This window comes from Littorina saxatilis, linkage group LG14 (assembly GCF_037325665.1).
Source record: "Littorina saxatilis isolate snail1 linkage group LG14, US_GU_Lsax_2.0, whole genome shotgun sequence".
Lineage (NCBI taxonomy): Eukaryota > Metazoa > Mollusca > Gastropoda > Littorinimorpha > Littorinidae > Littorina > Littorina saxatilis.
In genome coordinates this window covers 5863013-5879881 of record NC_090258.1, presented here as the reverse complement: position 1 = coordinate 5879881, position 16869 = coordinate 5863013, and the positions used below count along the sequence as shown (strand labels likewise).

General features: G+C 41.7%; 2 protein-coding genes across 2 annotated transcripts in view; both read right to left on the bottom strand.

The window, feature by feature from the left end:
- Positions 1-170: 170 nt before the first annotated feature.
- The window catches only part of LOC138946976 (serine/threonine-protein kinase DCLK3-like), a 105485-nt gene continuing 88786 nt past the window's right edge, over positions 171-16869 (bottom strand). Inside the window, exon 9 of the mRNA XM_070318400.1 lies at positions 171-205. The gene's annotated coding sequence lies outside the window, so the exon portion shown is untranslated. The remainder of the gene's footprint in view (positions 206-16869) is intronic.
- LOC138946971 (zinc finger protein 449-like) lies at positions 7113-9232 on the bottom strand. Its single transcript, XM_070318395.1, has 2 exons — positions 8769-9232; positions 7113-8329 (listed from the first exon to the last, which is right to left on the bottom strand). Exons 1-2 carry the CDS (start codon positions 8914-8916, stop codon positions 8091-8093), a joined length of 387 nt encoding a protein of 128 aa, XP_070174496.1. The 5' UTR covers positions 8917-9232; the 3' UTR covers positions 7113-8090.

Here is a 16869-nt window from a genome sequence, read left to right as displayed (position 1 = left end):
CGTTTTACCCCACCATTCAGGAAGCCATACGCCGATTCCATGCTGGGTATTATCGTGTTTCTATAACCCACCGAATTCTGACATGGATTACAGGATTTTTTTTCCGTGCGCACTTGGTCTTGTGCTTGGGTGTACACACGAAGGGGGATACGTCACTGGCAGGTCTGCACATAAGTTGACCTGGGAGATCGAAAAAATGTCAACCCTTAACACTTTCGCGACGGGACACTGATAAATCAGTACCAGCGCTGACACGCCCATGGACGGGAAGCGCATTTTTCAGTACCAGCCATAGAGGGTACACGACTCGTGATTGCTTCCCGGTTTTTGAAGCTTGCAAATAAATTGAGTTGTTTCCCTTGATACACTTGGCGTCCCCTTCTGCCATTTGCAAATCCGCCTGATTTGTGTGCGTTTTTGAGGGGAAAAAATGAATCAAAGGCGAGCCTTGTCTCGGGAGGAGATTCTCCGGATGTTGGACCTAGAGGATCCCGTAGAGCATGATTCGGACGTATCGTTTTCGCCTCACGAAAGCGATACAAGCAGTGAAAGTGAGGAAGAAACAGTCCCGTTGTTGCTAGTACGAGTCGGCAAACTATACGTGGTTGGCGGTGATACTGCTAGACGAACATGTATCTCGGAATCGTGCAGGAGCTATGGGGGCGTGGCAGCACTGATAACAATGGATGGCTGGAGCCTTCAAATCCTTTTGGAATTGTTCATAGGTGTACAGTTGGTACTTTGTTGTGAAAATGTGACTTATATTCAATATGGATTACCTAGACATCATTTGGTGAGTGTTAGATCTACAGTTTTGTTTCATTTGAGTCAGGATGCTGTGAGTGAATGCGTGATTTGCTTGTTTTTTTCTTTGTACTGTCTCCTTATTTCTGTGTACAATGTTAACAATATTTCAGCTAATTCATAGGTTTTACACCTTGTTTGGTTATAACATTATTTATAATACTTTCTGTTAAAAAATAACTTTTAAAAAAAGCAGTAGAAAATAAAACACACACAAAAAAACGTTAAAAAACACAAATTATCCCCCTTTCACCCCCCCTTCACCCCCCTTTGCAAAAAACAAATCGCGTGACAAACTTATAAATAGCACGACTGAACTGGGCATCCATTTTTGAATTAGTACACAAAATTTGGTGGTTGGACTTAATTCAAGCTTCCTAGACAGATTTCTTTACAGTTACTGATTTTTGGGAAGTTTCTTGGTGGCAAGCTTGGGCAGGCAGGACGTAAACGCCGTGGCAGTGCTAGTCACAATAGTGTTAACCCACCAGGCGTCTGCGGCCGGGATTTGATCTCGCGACCTTCCGATTAGGACTCGAGGCCTCTGCGCCCGTCACTAACTTGATTCAATTTACAGGAAAGTTTACTGGAATGTGTGTACTGAGATCAGCTGTAGAGAGTGAATATGGCTTCATACCCCTTGTACTTTTTTTCAAATTATTTTTCATTGTCCTTACTCTATTGTCCCATTGGTGAAAAATTTGTGTCGCTTCCTCTCAGTGGAAAGCTAACAGCAACAGAGTGGCGCTACCCAGGTGTGTGTGTCTAGGTATAATCAGCCACCTGCGCTTCTGGCATAATAGAAGCGAGTTATTTTCATGCCACAATGGTGACACGGGGATGGGACATGGATTCTGTCTCTTAGTCTGCACATAAAAAAAAACATTAAAAAGTTAAAAAAATAAAAAATAAATACAAAAATAAATACAAAAAAATCCCTGCGCTTAGAACTGTACCCACGGAATACGCGCGATATAAGCCTCATATTGATTGATTGATTGATAAAGTTGACCCGTGTCTGTCTGCTTGGATTCAAACCTCTGACTTGAAGATCACAAGGCCAGTGCTCTACCAACTGAGCTATCAGGCCCCTATTTACATTCTTTGGGATGTTAGGACAGAAGGGAATTTCAGTGTTCACTATGGTAACCTAAGGCAACAACCAAAGCAGTTACTGAGACTTTGATATGCTTTGAAATACTTGTATTGGAACCTATTTAACAAGTGTGGAAAAGTACTGAAGGTAGAAGTACTCAATATTTGCTGATTTGTAATTGTATATTATGAAGGCCACACACACACAAAATGTTGGTTTAGGGTAACCCGACCGACCCTATTTTTTCCTGCCGACCCTAAAACTTTTTTTCCATTTCTCAAATATTGCGAACCATACCCAGATTAAGGAAAGTAACCTCCTTCCAACTCGAGTAAATAAAAAATGAAATACATTTTTTTTAAAAGCCTACCTACCGACCCTATTTGTTTGTGGTCATGTTACACTAAACCAACTTTTTTTTTTTTGGGGGGGGGGGGGGGGGGGCTAATATGCGAAGACAAGTGTGGAAAAGTAGTGAAGGTAGACCCTAAAACTTTTTTTCCATTTCTCAAATATTGCGAACCATACCCAGACTAAGGAAAGTAACCTCCTTCCAACTCGACTAAATAAAAAATGAAATACATTTTTTTTTAAAAGCCTACCTACCGACCCTATTTGTTTGTGGTCATGTTACACTAAACCAACTTTTTTTTTTCTCTTTCTTTTTTTTTGGGGGGGGGGGGGGGGGCTAATATGCGAAGACAGTATATGTAACTATGGAAACATACAGTGAGGAATTGCATTTTCTTTCACTCTTCACTGGCTCTTTAATCAACCCTCTTCTCATTCCAATGTCTTGTATCTACCATGAAACTCCTTTTCATTTTTTTGATGTTTTGATTATGATGAAATATCCGACAGGTTATGTGTATTCAACGGTTGTTCTCTTTATATTTCAACTCTTATATTGTTGTACTTTTTATTTATTTGTATGTTTTCTATTTTGATGAAGCAATGTTGAAATATGCGTGTCATGATTATTCTCAACCTCCGTCCAGGGATGTTATGTGCCACATTATGTAACTAAATTATGTTTTGTATCAAATTGGAAGTAAAGATCTCCTAATGGAAATATACTGTGAATTGTGTGTGTGTGTGTGTGTGTGTGTGTGTGTGTGTGTGTGTTTTAGATTCTTTTTTCTCAGTGTGTGTGTGTGTTTTGGATATTTTTTTCTGTGTGTGCTTCAGTGTGTGTGTGTGTGTGCATTTTAGATTTCTTTTTACATTTAGTCAAGTTTTGACTAAATGCTTTAACATAGAGGGGGAATCAAGACGAGGGTCGTAGTGTATGTCTGTGTCTGTGTCTGTGTGTATGTGTAGAGCGATTCAGAGTAAACTACTGGACCGATCTTTATGAAATTTTACATGAAAGTTCCTGGGTATGATATCCCCAGACGTTTTTTTCATTTTTTCGATAAATGTCTTTGATGACGTCATATCCGGCTTTTTGTAAAAGTTGAGGTGGCACTGTCACACCCTCATTTTTCAATCAAATTGATTGAAATTTTTGTAAATCAATCTTCGACGAAGGCCGGACTTCGGTATTGCATTTCAGCTTGGAGGCTTAAAAATGAATTAATGACTGGTCATTCAAAATCTGAAAATTGTAATTAATTTTTTTTTTATATATAAAACGATCCAAATTTACGTTCATCTTATTCTTCATCATGTTCTGATTCCAAAAACATATAAATATGTTATATTTGGATTAAAAACAAGCTCTGAAAATTAAGAATATAAAAATTATGATCAAAATTAAATTTCCGAAATTGATTTAAAAACAATGTCATCTTATTCCTTGTCGGTTCCTGATTCTAAAAACATATAGATATGATATGTTTGGATTAAAAACACGCTCAGAAAGTTCAAACGAAGATAGGTACAGAAAAGCGTGCTATGCAGCACAGCGAAACCACTACCGCGCTAAACAGGCTCGTCAGTTTCACTGCGTTTTGCACAAGCGACGGACTACGGTCATTGTAAATAATGCAGTGCGTTCAGTTTCATTCTGTGAGTTACACAGCTTGACTAAATGTAGTAATTTTGCCTTACGCGACTTGTTACATTTAGTCAAGTTTTGATTTCTGTGTGTTTGTGTTTATTTTAGATTCTTTTTTCTCAGTGTGTGTGGTTGTGTGTGTGTGACTTACATTCACCTATGTACAAAGTTCCAAGTCAAATAATACAACAGCCAAGTTGTTGAACAACCCGGACAAAGGGACACAATACACGATTGCTTCCCTTGCACCGTCAGACGCAACACGCCGTGACCTTGCCACGGTCAGGTCATGCCCGGGAAGGTCATTCTAAAAATAGCCCCTGAGTCAATGTCGAGTGGCGAACGTCACATCAACGCAAGATGGACGTTGATAAACTGTGTGATGTGAGGCTGCTCTGTGTACGGCCGACACAACACACGAGGCTGTTCACGCCGCTGTTTATGGCATTGTCTACAGGCGTTTGCTTATCTACGTGAGATAGGTAATGAGCACCTGTTCGGTGGTTTAGGAGGGAATGTGTTCGTCGTATTTCCAGCGTCGCGGACGACGCTGGTATCTGCGGTCGGGAAGACTTTCCACGAATTTGCCTGCAGGGCGCCGCCATGTTTTCTGTGCTCGACTGCGAGCAGACCACAGGCACATTACACCCAAAATTCTTGTAGGCATACACAGACGCAACATAGCATATACAGACAATAACACCCACAACACTTCAACTGCATATGAAAGGAATAAAAATAAATCCGCAAATCAGTCGCGCACAAAACACCAGAAAGAAAAACAAGGAGTACCAAAGCGGCGTGCAGAAACTAAACTGACTCGGAGACTGAGAAGAAACATTTATCACACGATGTGGATAGCAAACATTAAAATAAAACAGATAAGTCAAGCAAAAAATAAACACAAATATCGAAAACACAATAAACAAAGGTAAAGAAAACAAAAAGAGATGCTTGCCGACAGCATAGACCTATTTGCGTCAGCGGGGTGTGTGTGTGTGTGTGTGTGTGTGTGTGTGCGTGCATGCGTGCGTAGGCTACGTTCTTGCGTGTGTGCGTTCGAATGAGAAAGAAGAGAGAGAGAGGATTGAACAACGAGGTCACGTTCTCTGTCACATGAATACATATACACACACTGAAGGCTACTTCGGACACGAACACTTGCCAACAACTGTGGTTGGACATGCTTTTGAAATGTAATATTTTTTCGACATGATTTCTGGACATACGAATCCCGCTGTGTTGCATACTGATGTTGCGAATGATGAAGGTTTTGAGTTGACTGACCTTGAGGAGGGATTGCATCAGGCGTTTATCGTCTCAAATTATATCCTTGCTACTTTTCAGGAGTCAACTATTGCCATTCATGGTAACTTGGATAGTCAATGTTTTTATTTGTTTGATTCCCATCAAAGAAACAGAAATGGTAACCATTCTTCAAATGGCGCTGCAGTTTTGATGTCATCAAGTTAATTCCTTTGCAGAATTGATTGATTTTCTCAAAAGCCATTATCAATGTGTTTATCAATTAACACCTGTTCATTTCTGTCCAACTGCAATGCAAACTCAATGTGGAGGAAACAAGGATTCATTACAAACAAGTCATCCCTGTACATCAACAGATTTATGTACCTCAATCAATACTGCTAGTATGAGTGACAGGAATCTAAAAGAAAAAACAACCAAACGCAAATGTACTACTACTTCTACGACTCGTTTGAATGTAAAACAGAAATGTAACACTATCTGTGACAATGACGGTTCTACGACTCGTTTGAAGGACAGTATAGATCGAACCTTAACCCACAACTACGACAATTTGTGTCAGACTTTTTTGAACAGGAAAATATGCCTCTGTTCAACAGTAACCAAAACATGGAAGATGTTTTTGAAACTTTACAGAAATGTAACACTAGCCTATCTGTGACAATGTTGCTTTTGAATTGAACCCACATTTGTTGAACAGGAGAGAATGTTCCTGTTCAACAGTGCCCAAAACACTGAATCTGACGTTTTTGAATCTTTTCTGTCATCTAACTGAATCTGACGTTTTTGAATCTTTTCTGTCATCTAACCCAATTGTTCATGACTTCATCGATCTTGAACATGCCTACTTTTCAAAGAAAGACAGACAAAAGCGAAATCTGCATGTTAGCCATCTGCCTGAAATGGTCAATGCACTTTTGTAAAATTGTCACAGCTGTCAAGCGGGGACCACATTTGGACGCCGTTTTACGCTCTATGCGCCGCAGGCCGTTTTGTGCGTCGCGCGGGATTTGCCGAGTGGCCACACATCGACGATTTTTTTCACAACGCGGTATCCACTGCCCTGACTCTCTTCCCACACTGTGTTAAGAAAATTTTCTTCCCGACGCTTCCGTCATCTGCTTCAGGGGAAATTCAAAGAGGTTGGTGAAGCTATTTATCTCTATAAATGAAGTATTACGAAGTGTTGCACATCGAGATAGGTCAGGTTAGTTCTGTTAGTGTCTATACTTAATGCCAATGGGTTTTTCGGGTTTGTATTTCGCGTATTTCACCCGTGAATCGGCCGAATGACGGACCCGTCGCTGCACAGCTGCAAAGTTTGTCGCTTCGAGCGCAAAATCGTGAGGAAAACGCGTCTTGTAAGTAATGCTAATACATTCTACCAAAACCTAAACATGTCTGCACCAATCCTGCCAAGTGTCGTAGTTGTAGTCCCCCGCAAACAGCTGTAATCGTAAGAAGAATGTGATCATTCCTGCAGATTTGTGTGTCGTGCACCCGATTTGACCGAATTTTAGCGTGTCGTACACCCGCTGTGACGTTTTTCACGTCGTGACGTCCACCCGATGCTCACGTTCTGTGTCGTCTCTCCGATCGTGCACTTACCTTTTGCACATGACCTTTCTCACTTGTTACATTGTGTCATCCCCCATACATAAACACGAATTACATGTATAGCTTTGTTCTTTTGTATTCTGACTGGCATGGAGTCATTTTCAGACACAGTCATGGAGATGACAATAGCCGGATCTTACCACCAATGTGGATAAAGACACCTTGGTAAGTACTCTTAGTCTCGCTTAGCTTTCAACCATTGCAAAGGGGTGTTGGGGCAGGAATAAAGTTATCTTCCATCCAGGCCCCACAGTTGGGTTGACATGACAGTCTAGGGTAGATACACTGCACTGTGCGATGCAGGTAGCTGGTATTCCCCTGTCCAAATGGATCTTTAAACATCTTACAGAAGTTACACTGATTATAAACAAAGAGATTTTTGACTCACATGCGAAGCAAAAGTGAGTCTATGTACTCAGCCTAGTCGTCCGTCCCTCCGTCCGGCCGTCTGTCCCAAAAACTTAAACGTTGGATTTTTTCTCAGCCGCTATGAAGTCTATCAGCGCCAAATGTGGCATGATGGTGTATGATGACAAGACCTTAAAAAAACATACATAGTGACTTGACCTTGCTTCAAGGTCAAGGGCCTTTAAAAACAGTTATTTTTTACATTTTTCCAATTTTCTCCCAAGTTTTTGAAAATGTCGACCCGAGCTACAAGTGGTATATAGGGCATAGTGAGCCCTATCTTTTGATACCAGTTTGGTTGACCTTGCTTCAAGGTCAAGGTCATTTTGACCCCTCTGAAATGTGTCCAAAACGTGACTTTACCACTAAATGACAATGTCTCTTGGTAGAAAGTGCCAATAAACACCAATGTGCTTCCTATCTGTTGAATTGATAGCCATGTCTTGTGTGACCTTGACCTGGAGTCAAGGTCATGTGGTGTATTTTGGGTGGAAAAATGTGTAAAATAGTTCTGAATGTATGGTGTCATTGCCAGCTTCAGTTGTTTGACTTTTAATATCACCTGAAGGTCAAGGTCATTTAAAGGTGCATACTCAAGTAGATGCAGACATTGGACAGCCTTTCGCCACATGGCGGCGTAGCTGTTCACGGTGCTTGAAGTGTGCAAAACACACCTTACAAGAACACCCTGCCCGTGTGTGATGGTAACGGACATGGTCACTCAGAAACCTTTTTAGTGCAAAGGTCTTGCCACACTGGGTGCAGGCCACCTCTTTTGGTTTCCCTTTGCACACATGCTTTGAGGGGTACAAGCTTTTAGGACTTGCATAAGATCTGCCGCATGAATCACACGAATAAGGCTTAATCTTGTCATGCTTCACGTTGCGGTGTGACGTCAGATCAATTTTTTTGTGTGAACTTTTTGTCACATATGGTGCATTCATGATTTGTTTTTCCTTCACCATGATCAAAGCGCTGATGAGCCCACAAGGTGCGGTAATGCTTGTAAGTTTTACCACACTCGTGGCACTGGTGCACTGACTTGTCAGCCGAGGCCTCCATCTTCTTCTTCATGGGTGTCTTCTTCTTCTTGGGCGACTTTGGCTTCTCTGTCGAAGGCCCAGCACCATCGTCAGCAGCTGTCCACATACAACAAGATACAAAAAGCTTGTGTTAATCTAACCAGATCGAATGTATATAAACATTATTCAGGTACAATAGTCCGTTGTTGCATTGTAAAACTATAACTATAACATGATCAGTACGCTTTCATATTATCATAATCAAGCGTTGCCAATACCTGCACACGGACAACAGCTACAGTCAACTGGTGGTAATGGATGGCTCACACGTTAATCCTTATTGTCAAAAAACGATAACAATGTTGTAGCTATAACCTATTGACATGAGGTGCAGCCAATCGCTGCTTTCAGCTGTCAGTTCAATAGGTTTACAGCTACATCATTGTTGTCGCTAAACCTGAATTTTGACAAATATCGACGTGTGCAAGAATCCACGTGTGAGCGGCCCATAAACATGATCCTGCACAGGCTTACATAATAATAAAATATAACTTACATGTCGATTTCTCTTTGGGTGTCGATGTTTCTTTGGGTGTCACCTTTGCCTCCTTTTCTGGAGTTTGGACTATGTCCAGGTAACTATCCATAAATTCAGCGGATAACTCCGCTTCTTCTTCTTCCACAACTTCCATGACCTGATCCATGTTGTCCCTGAAAAATCACTCCAAGACGATCAGAATACAAACAAACAAGGTCATGTGCAAAAGGTAAGTGCACGATCGGAGAGACGACACAGAACGTGAGCATCGGGTGGACGTCACGACGTGAAAAACGTCACAGCGGGTGCACGACACGCTAAAATTCGGTCAAATCGGGTGCACGACACACAAATCTGCAGGAATGATCACATTCTTCTTACGATTACAGCTGTTTGCGGGGGACTACAACTACGACACTTGGCAGGATTGGTGCAGACATGTTTAGGTTTTGGTAGAATGTATTAGCATTACTTACAAGACGCGTTTTCCTCACGATTTTGCGCTCGAAGCGACAAACTTTGCAGCTGTGCAGCGACGGGTCCGTCATTCGGCCGATTCACGGGTAAAATACGCGAAATACAAACCCGAAAAACCCATTGGCATTAAGTATAGACACTAACAGAACTAACCTGACCTATCTCGATGTGCAACACTTCGTAATACTTCATTTATAGAGATAAATAGCTTCACCAACCTCTTTGAATTTCCCCTGAAGCAGATGACGGAAGCGTCGGGAAGAAAATTTTCTTAACACAGTGTGGGAAGAGAGTCAGGGGTGTGGTATCACAGTGGAGCGGGTCTCCTGACAAGAAAGTTCAGTTGCATTCGACTGCCGCGCCGCGAGCAGCTGACGTCATCGCTCTGGTTTGCTCTGATTGGTCAAATTTCCGTCGTTCTATGTCTGTGTCATAGAAATTAGAACACGCGCTATTCTTCTGCAAATAACGCTTCGCGATCATGGCACGCTACGGCGCTCCCACGTGGGCCGTTTTGAGCATAAGTCAAATGTGGACAGGGTCGGACGGGAGTGTATGGACGGGCCTCAAGCGGGGACCACATTTGGACGCCGTTTTACGCTCTATGCGCCGCAGGCCGTTTTGTGCGTAGCGCGGGAATTGCCGAGTGGCCACACATCGACGATTTTTTTCACAACGCGGTATCACAGTGGAGCGGGTCTCCTGACAAGAAAGTTCAGTTGCATTCGACTGCCGCGCCGCGAGCAGCTGACGTCATCGCTCTGGTTTGCTCTGATTGGTCAAATTTCCGTCGTTCTATGTCTGTGTCATAGAAATTAGAACACGCGCTATTCTTCTGCAAATAACGCTTCGCGATCACAGCACGCTACGGCGCTCCCACGTGGGCCGTTTTGAGCATAAGTCAAGTGTGGACAGGGTCGGACGGGAGTGTATGGACGGGCCTTTAATGCACTTTTGTGAAATGGTCAGTGCTGTTGTGCACTTATGCAAAACTTGGTGCTGTGCTGTTAACATTTGAACAAAATGCATTTTGTTCAAATGTTTAGTGCAACTTGCTACTATATAATCGCTGTATGCGCTTTGTGGTAATAATGCACTGTTGTGAAAAGTTTGCGCTAAATGTTGGCACTATGCATCATTGTTGGAGCACCCTCCTGTAGATGCACCATGCTGAAAAATGTACTTATGAATCAAGCATTGACTGAAATAAACAATTTATATATCCAGCACAACATGCAATTCATTAACTTTTGACCCTAACCTTTAACACTTCCCAAAATAAATCTTTGGTGGACATTGCATCGACGCTGTTCATTTTGAATGAACATTTTTCTTGTTTAGCATTTGCCTTGAAGTGAGACACACTCACGGTGACCCACACGAATAATGAATTAACACCATGAGTGTGATGATTCATTGAAGGCTTTGAACTTTTTACTTTACGGTGATGGTTACTCTATATGCCCGCACGGCCACCGGGCATGCAGGAGACTACTGGGGAGAACAAAAAGATAAAGTTGGCCAAAAAATTATTGCAACAAATTTCAAACCCAAATTAAAGCATTAATTCCTGTGTCATTTAATTAAAACTGTATATGCCAGTTAAGACCGTTCACTTAACCTTCAGGATCACCTTTTGGATTAAATATTTCTTTTACAGGGATCACGTGACCGCCGCTCAAGTAAGGGTACCCTCAAAATCGACTCGCCAGACAAAAACGGAAGAGCCGAATGAAAAATTGACAAGAAATCACAATAGGCAAATCTTTGCAACTTAGACATACGAGAAGAAAGTCAAACCAATTATCTACCCTGAACAGATTGTTTTGTTTTGCTACCTTGCGTATAATATTTCGCGTGATATGCTATTCCTACTGATGCAGGTGTCGATCGGAAGAGCGGTCAAAAACGGAACGTTTTACGTCAATTCAGTTTTATGGGTATCATGTCAAAAAGCGCTACATTTTAGCAATGACTTGGTGGATTTCTTTGAAACTTTCGGAATATTTTACAAACATACTAGAGATACTTCGTGCGAAAGTTTGGATCGTTACGGTTGTTTATCCAGATATGACGCAATGTTTCGGAAAATGTTGTTAAACTTGTCATAGGATTGTTCACTTGTCTTAAAAAAATTCATGACTTTGTATAGCCTATCCACAGATAAATGATTGATACAGATTCTGTCTAAGTTTCATTTGCGTGTAGCCGCTGGCATTAATTTGCTAGTCATGCAAACACATGAGAAAACAAGTCGCGTAAGGCGAAATTACAACATTTAGTCAAGCTGTCGAACGTGACACGGAATGAAACTGAACGCACTGTATTTTTTCACCAAGACAGTACAGCTTCGTCAATCCCCGCGTGAAGGAAATCGCTCACCTTCCACGTGCAAACCATAGTGATATTGACACGCCAGATTAGCGCGGTGGCGTATGGTGCTAAGCAGGAAAGCGCGCTTTTCTGTATTCTTGTTAACTTTCTGAGCTTGTTTTGAATACAACCTATCATATCTATATGTTTTTGGAATCAGGAAATGATAAAGAATAAGATGAAATCATTTTTGGATCGATTTCTTAAATTTTAATCGTAAGACTAATTAATCTATTTTCGTTAATTGTGATCACATTTTAAGAGTAAACATGACATATGTATATATTTTTAGATTCAGAATGTGATGAAGAATACGATGCAATCAATTTTAAATCTGTTTGCGAAAAATCGATTTTAATGACAACTTTAATGAGCAAACTCATTAATTAAATGTTAAGCCTCCAATCTGAAATGCAATACCAAAGTCCGGGCTTCGTCAAAGATTACTTGACCAAAATTTCAACCAATTTGGTTAAAAAATGAGAGCGTGACAGTGCCGCCTCAACTTTCACGAAAAGTCGGATATGACGTCATCAAAGACATTTATCAAAAAAATGAAAATACCATACTCAGGATCTCTCATGTCAAGTTTCATGAAGATCGGTCTAGTAGTTTTCTCTGAATCGCTCTACACACACACACACACATACACCACGACCCGTTTTTGACCGCTCTTGCGATCGACACCTGCATCAGTAGGAATAGCATAGCACGCGAAATACGCAAGGTAGCAAAACAAAACAATCTATTCAGGGTAGATAATTGGTTTGACTTTCTTCTCGTATGTCAAAGTTGCAAAGTTTTGCCTATTGTGATTTCTTGTCAATTTTTCATTCGGCTCTTCCGTTTTTGTCTGGTCGATTTTGAGGGTACCCTTACTTGCGCGGCGGTCACGTGATCCCTGTAAAAGAAATATTTAATCCAAAAGGTGATCCTGGAGGTTAAGTGAACGGTCTTAACTGGCATATACAGTTTTAATGAAATGACACGGGGATTAATGCTTTAATTTGGGTTTGAAATTTGTTGCAATAGTTTTTTGGCCAAGTTTATATTCGATCCGGCGACTAGCCGCCTGCTCTCTTTCTCTCTCTCTCTCTCTCTCTCTCTCTCTCTCTCTCTCTCTCTCTCTCTCTCTCTCTATGATGGAGGATAGAAACCCCCTTTTTGCTTTTGTTTCTGTTTGTTTTTTCTGTTTTAGTCTTGAAGAATTTCCCCGAAAAATCGCATTTGATGCCTGTAATGCAAACTGTGGAAAGACAAATCTGAAAACCCCCAGTTTATACAGATTTTCTTTGTCTTCAGCTTTTTTGTCTGCTTCAGAAACACTAAACCCTATATATTATCTCTCATATAGGCTTACTAAATTCCCTTGTAGATATCACATTTCGCCCGTGTAAGCTCTACACTGTCAGTGGAGCTAAATAAAATGAATTCTTAATCATGCTGTGTTGATCTTTAGTCCTTGATAATCAGTTTCATTTCAATTCCGAGTCATGTCATACTTTATCGCCCCCCCCCCCCCCCCCCCCTCCTCCTCCTCCTCCACTCCTCAGTCCACCCACCCCTCGCCCCGGCAATGGAAAGCTGGCAGCACCTTTACAAGTTGCACTACCGTGCCTAGGTGTGCGCATGTCAAGCAGTTTTTTTTTTTGACCTCAGTTGCATGCAAGGTTATGCTTCAACCCATCTTTTTTGCCTCTTTCGTCTTTTTTTTCTTTTTTCTTTTTTTTTTCTTTCTTTTTGGGCGGTGAGCATATCCTTCTTCATTGGTCTTTTTTTTTTTTTTTTTTTTCTTCAATGAAATTTTAATTTTGTTTTCTTTTGCATTACAGGTTACATTTCCATTAAATTACTTTTTAATTCAACAACAATCTAACTAAGGACAATGGGGATACGGTCAAGCGGTTAAGTCGTAATCAGCCACCTGCCCTGTACTAGCGTGAGACTGACCGACTATTCTTTTGTTCATAGGCCTCAGCCCAGTGTTTGTGACAGCTGAATGAAATAGGTGATGGAACTCGATCTTCTTGTTGTCTGGGTTTCAAAATCAATATCGTCTGCAACCAGGTTTTATCGGTTGTCAAGTAGCGGAAGCCGCTGTGTCGTCTGCTGTCAGTGTGAGGCAGTTCGCGTCACTGAAGCAGACACTGAGAAAATGAAAGAAAAGAATGTCAGAAGGAATTAAAGAAACGAGAAAAAGTAGGACGGAAAACTGAAGAAAAAAATGAAAACGAAAGAAAAAGATTGATTGATTAATTGATCGATTGATTTGTAGGTCACACACACACCCGCACACACACACACACACACACACACACACCGGGCACGCACACTGACATACTGTACATGACAAACACACTGCACACACTGACTGACTGTGGAGTACATGTACCTGTACCGGCCACCGGGTGATCTGTCGAACACACACGGATGGTAAGGCCAAAAAAAAAAAAATTGTCTGTTTAGGGTAACCCGACCGACCCTATCGATTTGGCGCCGACCCAAAAACTTTTTTTTGATTTCAAAAAAAAAAAAGAAAAAAAAAGAGGTAAAAATGCTAAAAAGAGACATTTGACGTTTCTTTCTCTCCCTTTCTCTCTGTTTTATTTATACGTTAGTTTTGAAACATGTATTCATCCAATATAAGAAGTGAATGTTCAGCCAAAATAGCATTTACACAAAAAAAAAAAAAAAAAAAAAAAAAAAAAAAAACTTTACCTACCTACCGACCCTACTTTTTTTGGTCATGTTACCCTAAACAGACAATTTTTTTTTTTTGGCCTAATAATTAGATTAACGGTTGTCATACACCGGTTTTTACCGTAACCGTGCCCCCACGTCACACGCAAAGACTAAAGACTGAAATAATGTAGTCACAGCGGTCAAAGTGGCTTTGAGCGCAAAGATCACGCCGTGTATTCACTACTATAACAGCCGTTGCGGCATGTTGACTGGCAACTGACTTCATTATCTTACTGTGTGTGACGGTGTGTGTGTGTGTGTGTGTGTGTGTGTGTCACGTCAGTGTGTGTAGTGTGTGTGTGTGTGTGTGACGTCAGTGTGTGTGTGTGTGTGTGTGTGTGTCACGTCAGTGTGTGTAGTGTGTGTTCGTGTGTGCATGTGTGTGTAGTGTGTGTGTGTGTGTGCTACGGCAGGGAGAGTGAGAGAGAGAGAGGGGGGTGGGGGGTGGAGAGAGACTGAGACTCGGAGAGACAGACAGACAGAGACTGAGAAACAGAGAGATTATTTTATTCTGTGCCTGTGCAACACAGACACGGACAAGTGTTTCTAACACTTAATTTATTTTTTGTGTGTGATAAAGAACACATTTACAAACGGAGACAAACAATATATCGCACAGTTGTAACTTGCAACGTATGCACAACGAACATAGCGTCCGCTGAACGTTACAAGGATGTAGCCTAGGTGAAAAACCCTAACCATCTACAACGTTACGCTGTATCGTCGTATCGACGTATTAGGCCTATCTAGGCGGCCTACATACTGTAGGGAAATTCCCACCGCTGCTGCCTTCGACGTCCATACAACGACGAACATTGCACAACGAGTGGGGCTGATAAAAGCACTACACGTCCTGACTCGGTGCTCAGCACTCCGGCCACACTGGACCTTCATTCAGTGACGACTGTAGTGCAGGCCTGTTTGTGGGTAAGCCGTGTATTCCAGTTTGAAGCTTTACTTTCTACTATCACAGTCGAAAACATTTCAGAATCGTTTGTAGGCTTAGCCTGTTATTGACGAAGTGAATTGTTATTTTGAGTAAGTTGACGTTTCAGTCAGAGACTATAGAGTGTACAGACTGCTTCATTTTGCTGTCTTGCTGTCCAGGTCGAACGCTTTGCAGAACCGTTTGTATGCCTTTTATTGTTTATTATTGAGGAAGTGAAATATTACTTTTTGATTGGTGGGCTGTTTGCTTCGGTTTTTAGCACTGTTGACGTCTAACCTTGCAGAATCCGGTTTGTAGGACTTCTATGGTTTATTATTGAAGAAGTGAATTCAGTGGGGTTTTGTTGCTGTTTGTTTTGCTTTGGTAAGTCTATTCTTCAGTTTTCAGCCTTACAATCAAAGTCGAACGCTTTGCAGAACCGTTTGTAAACCTTTCATAGACAAAGTTTATTATTGACAAAGTGAATTGTTTGTTGGTTATCTGTATAGGCCTACTTCAGTGTAGGCGTTTTGTCGCATAGGCTCGCCGTTCATACCGGTGTAACACGAAATTTTTACTCCACGAAAAATTTACTCCGGAGTAAATATTTCGTACGAAATTCTTACTCCGAGTACACTTTTCGTACGAGAAAAGAACTCCCCAAGGCACGAAAAAATTACTCCCTCCACGAAATTTTTACTCCCCATTTATTTTACTTCCAGTAAAAATCTCGTACGCAAAAATGGGATGCGGGCGAAGGGATAATGCCAATAAGTGATCTCGCGCACACGAATGTCGCTACCCTTCTTCCACCCCTTCCACCACAAAGACTAACAGGGGACAAGGGAGTAAAAATTTCGTACACCTGGGGCCAGTTTCATAAGCCAGAAACACAGTCGACCAACTGCAGTTGTCCGAGAGAACCACAGTAATCCGACGTTATCGGGTTTCACGAACACAATTCCAGTCGGCCGACTGCGGGTCGTCTCACCGGAAGTCGGCCAAACACGGTGATGCTCTCCCCCCAACACTGTGTTCGGCTTACTGCGGTAAACCGAAAATAAATGTAATTATCCGCACAGTCAATGGCAGAATGCTCACACTTTTTTGGATTGTGAGCCAAACCTTGTGATTGTTCTTCGAAATGTATCTATCATGACGCAGTAATCCAGGAGACAAGTCAGGGTTATGTCTTGAAGACGTCACATTATGGCGTAAGAGGGTTAGACGTCACGCGAAGGAATTACTAAAAGTCTCGGTCATAGTTATTTTGAGCGGGCCGAGACTTGTTTTTTCTTCGAAATCGGCCATTTCCACGTGCGAATGAGCAAACGGAAGTGGTAATGTTGCTAAATTTAGCCCTCGACTTGGCCATTCGGATTACTGTACAGTCGGTCGACTGCGGTTGTCCACGGGTGACGGTGATTCGCTCATGAAACGCGCTTTTCGGTGACCCGGCGATCAACCACAGTCCATCGACTGGGCAGTCGATCGACTGTCAGTCGGTTCACTGCTATCTTATGAAACTGGCCCCTGGCATGGGAAGTTAAATTGCTCGTGTTGGGGTGAAGTAATTTATTCGTTATTTATTCGTCAGGG

Excerpts from the sequence above, each read along its gene's own strand:
- LOC138946971 (XM_070318395.1), bottom strand. The coding sequence starts at position 8,916 with ATGGATCAGGTCATGGAAGTTGTGGAAGAAGAAGAAGCGGAGTTATCC. Across the intron at positions 8,330-8,768 it reads ACCCAAAGAGAAATCGACAT|CTGCTGACGATGGTGCTGGG; the intron begins GTAAGTTATATT and ends GTATGTGGACAG.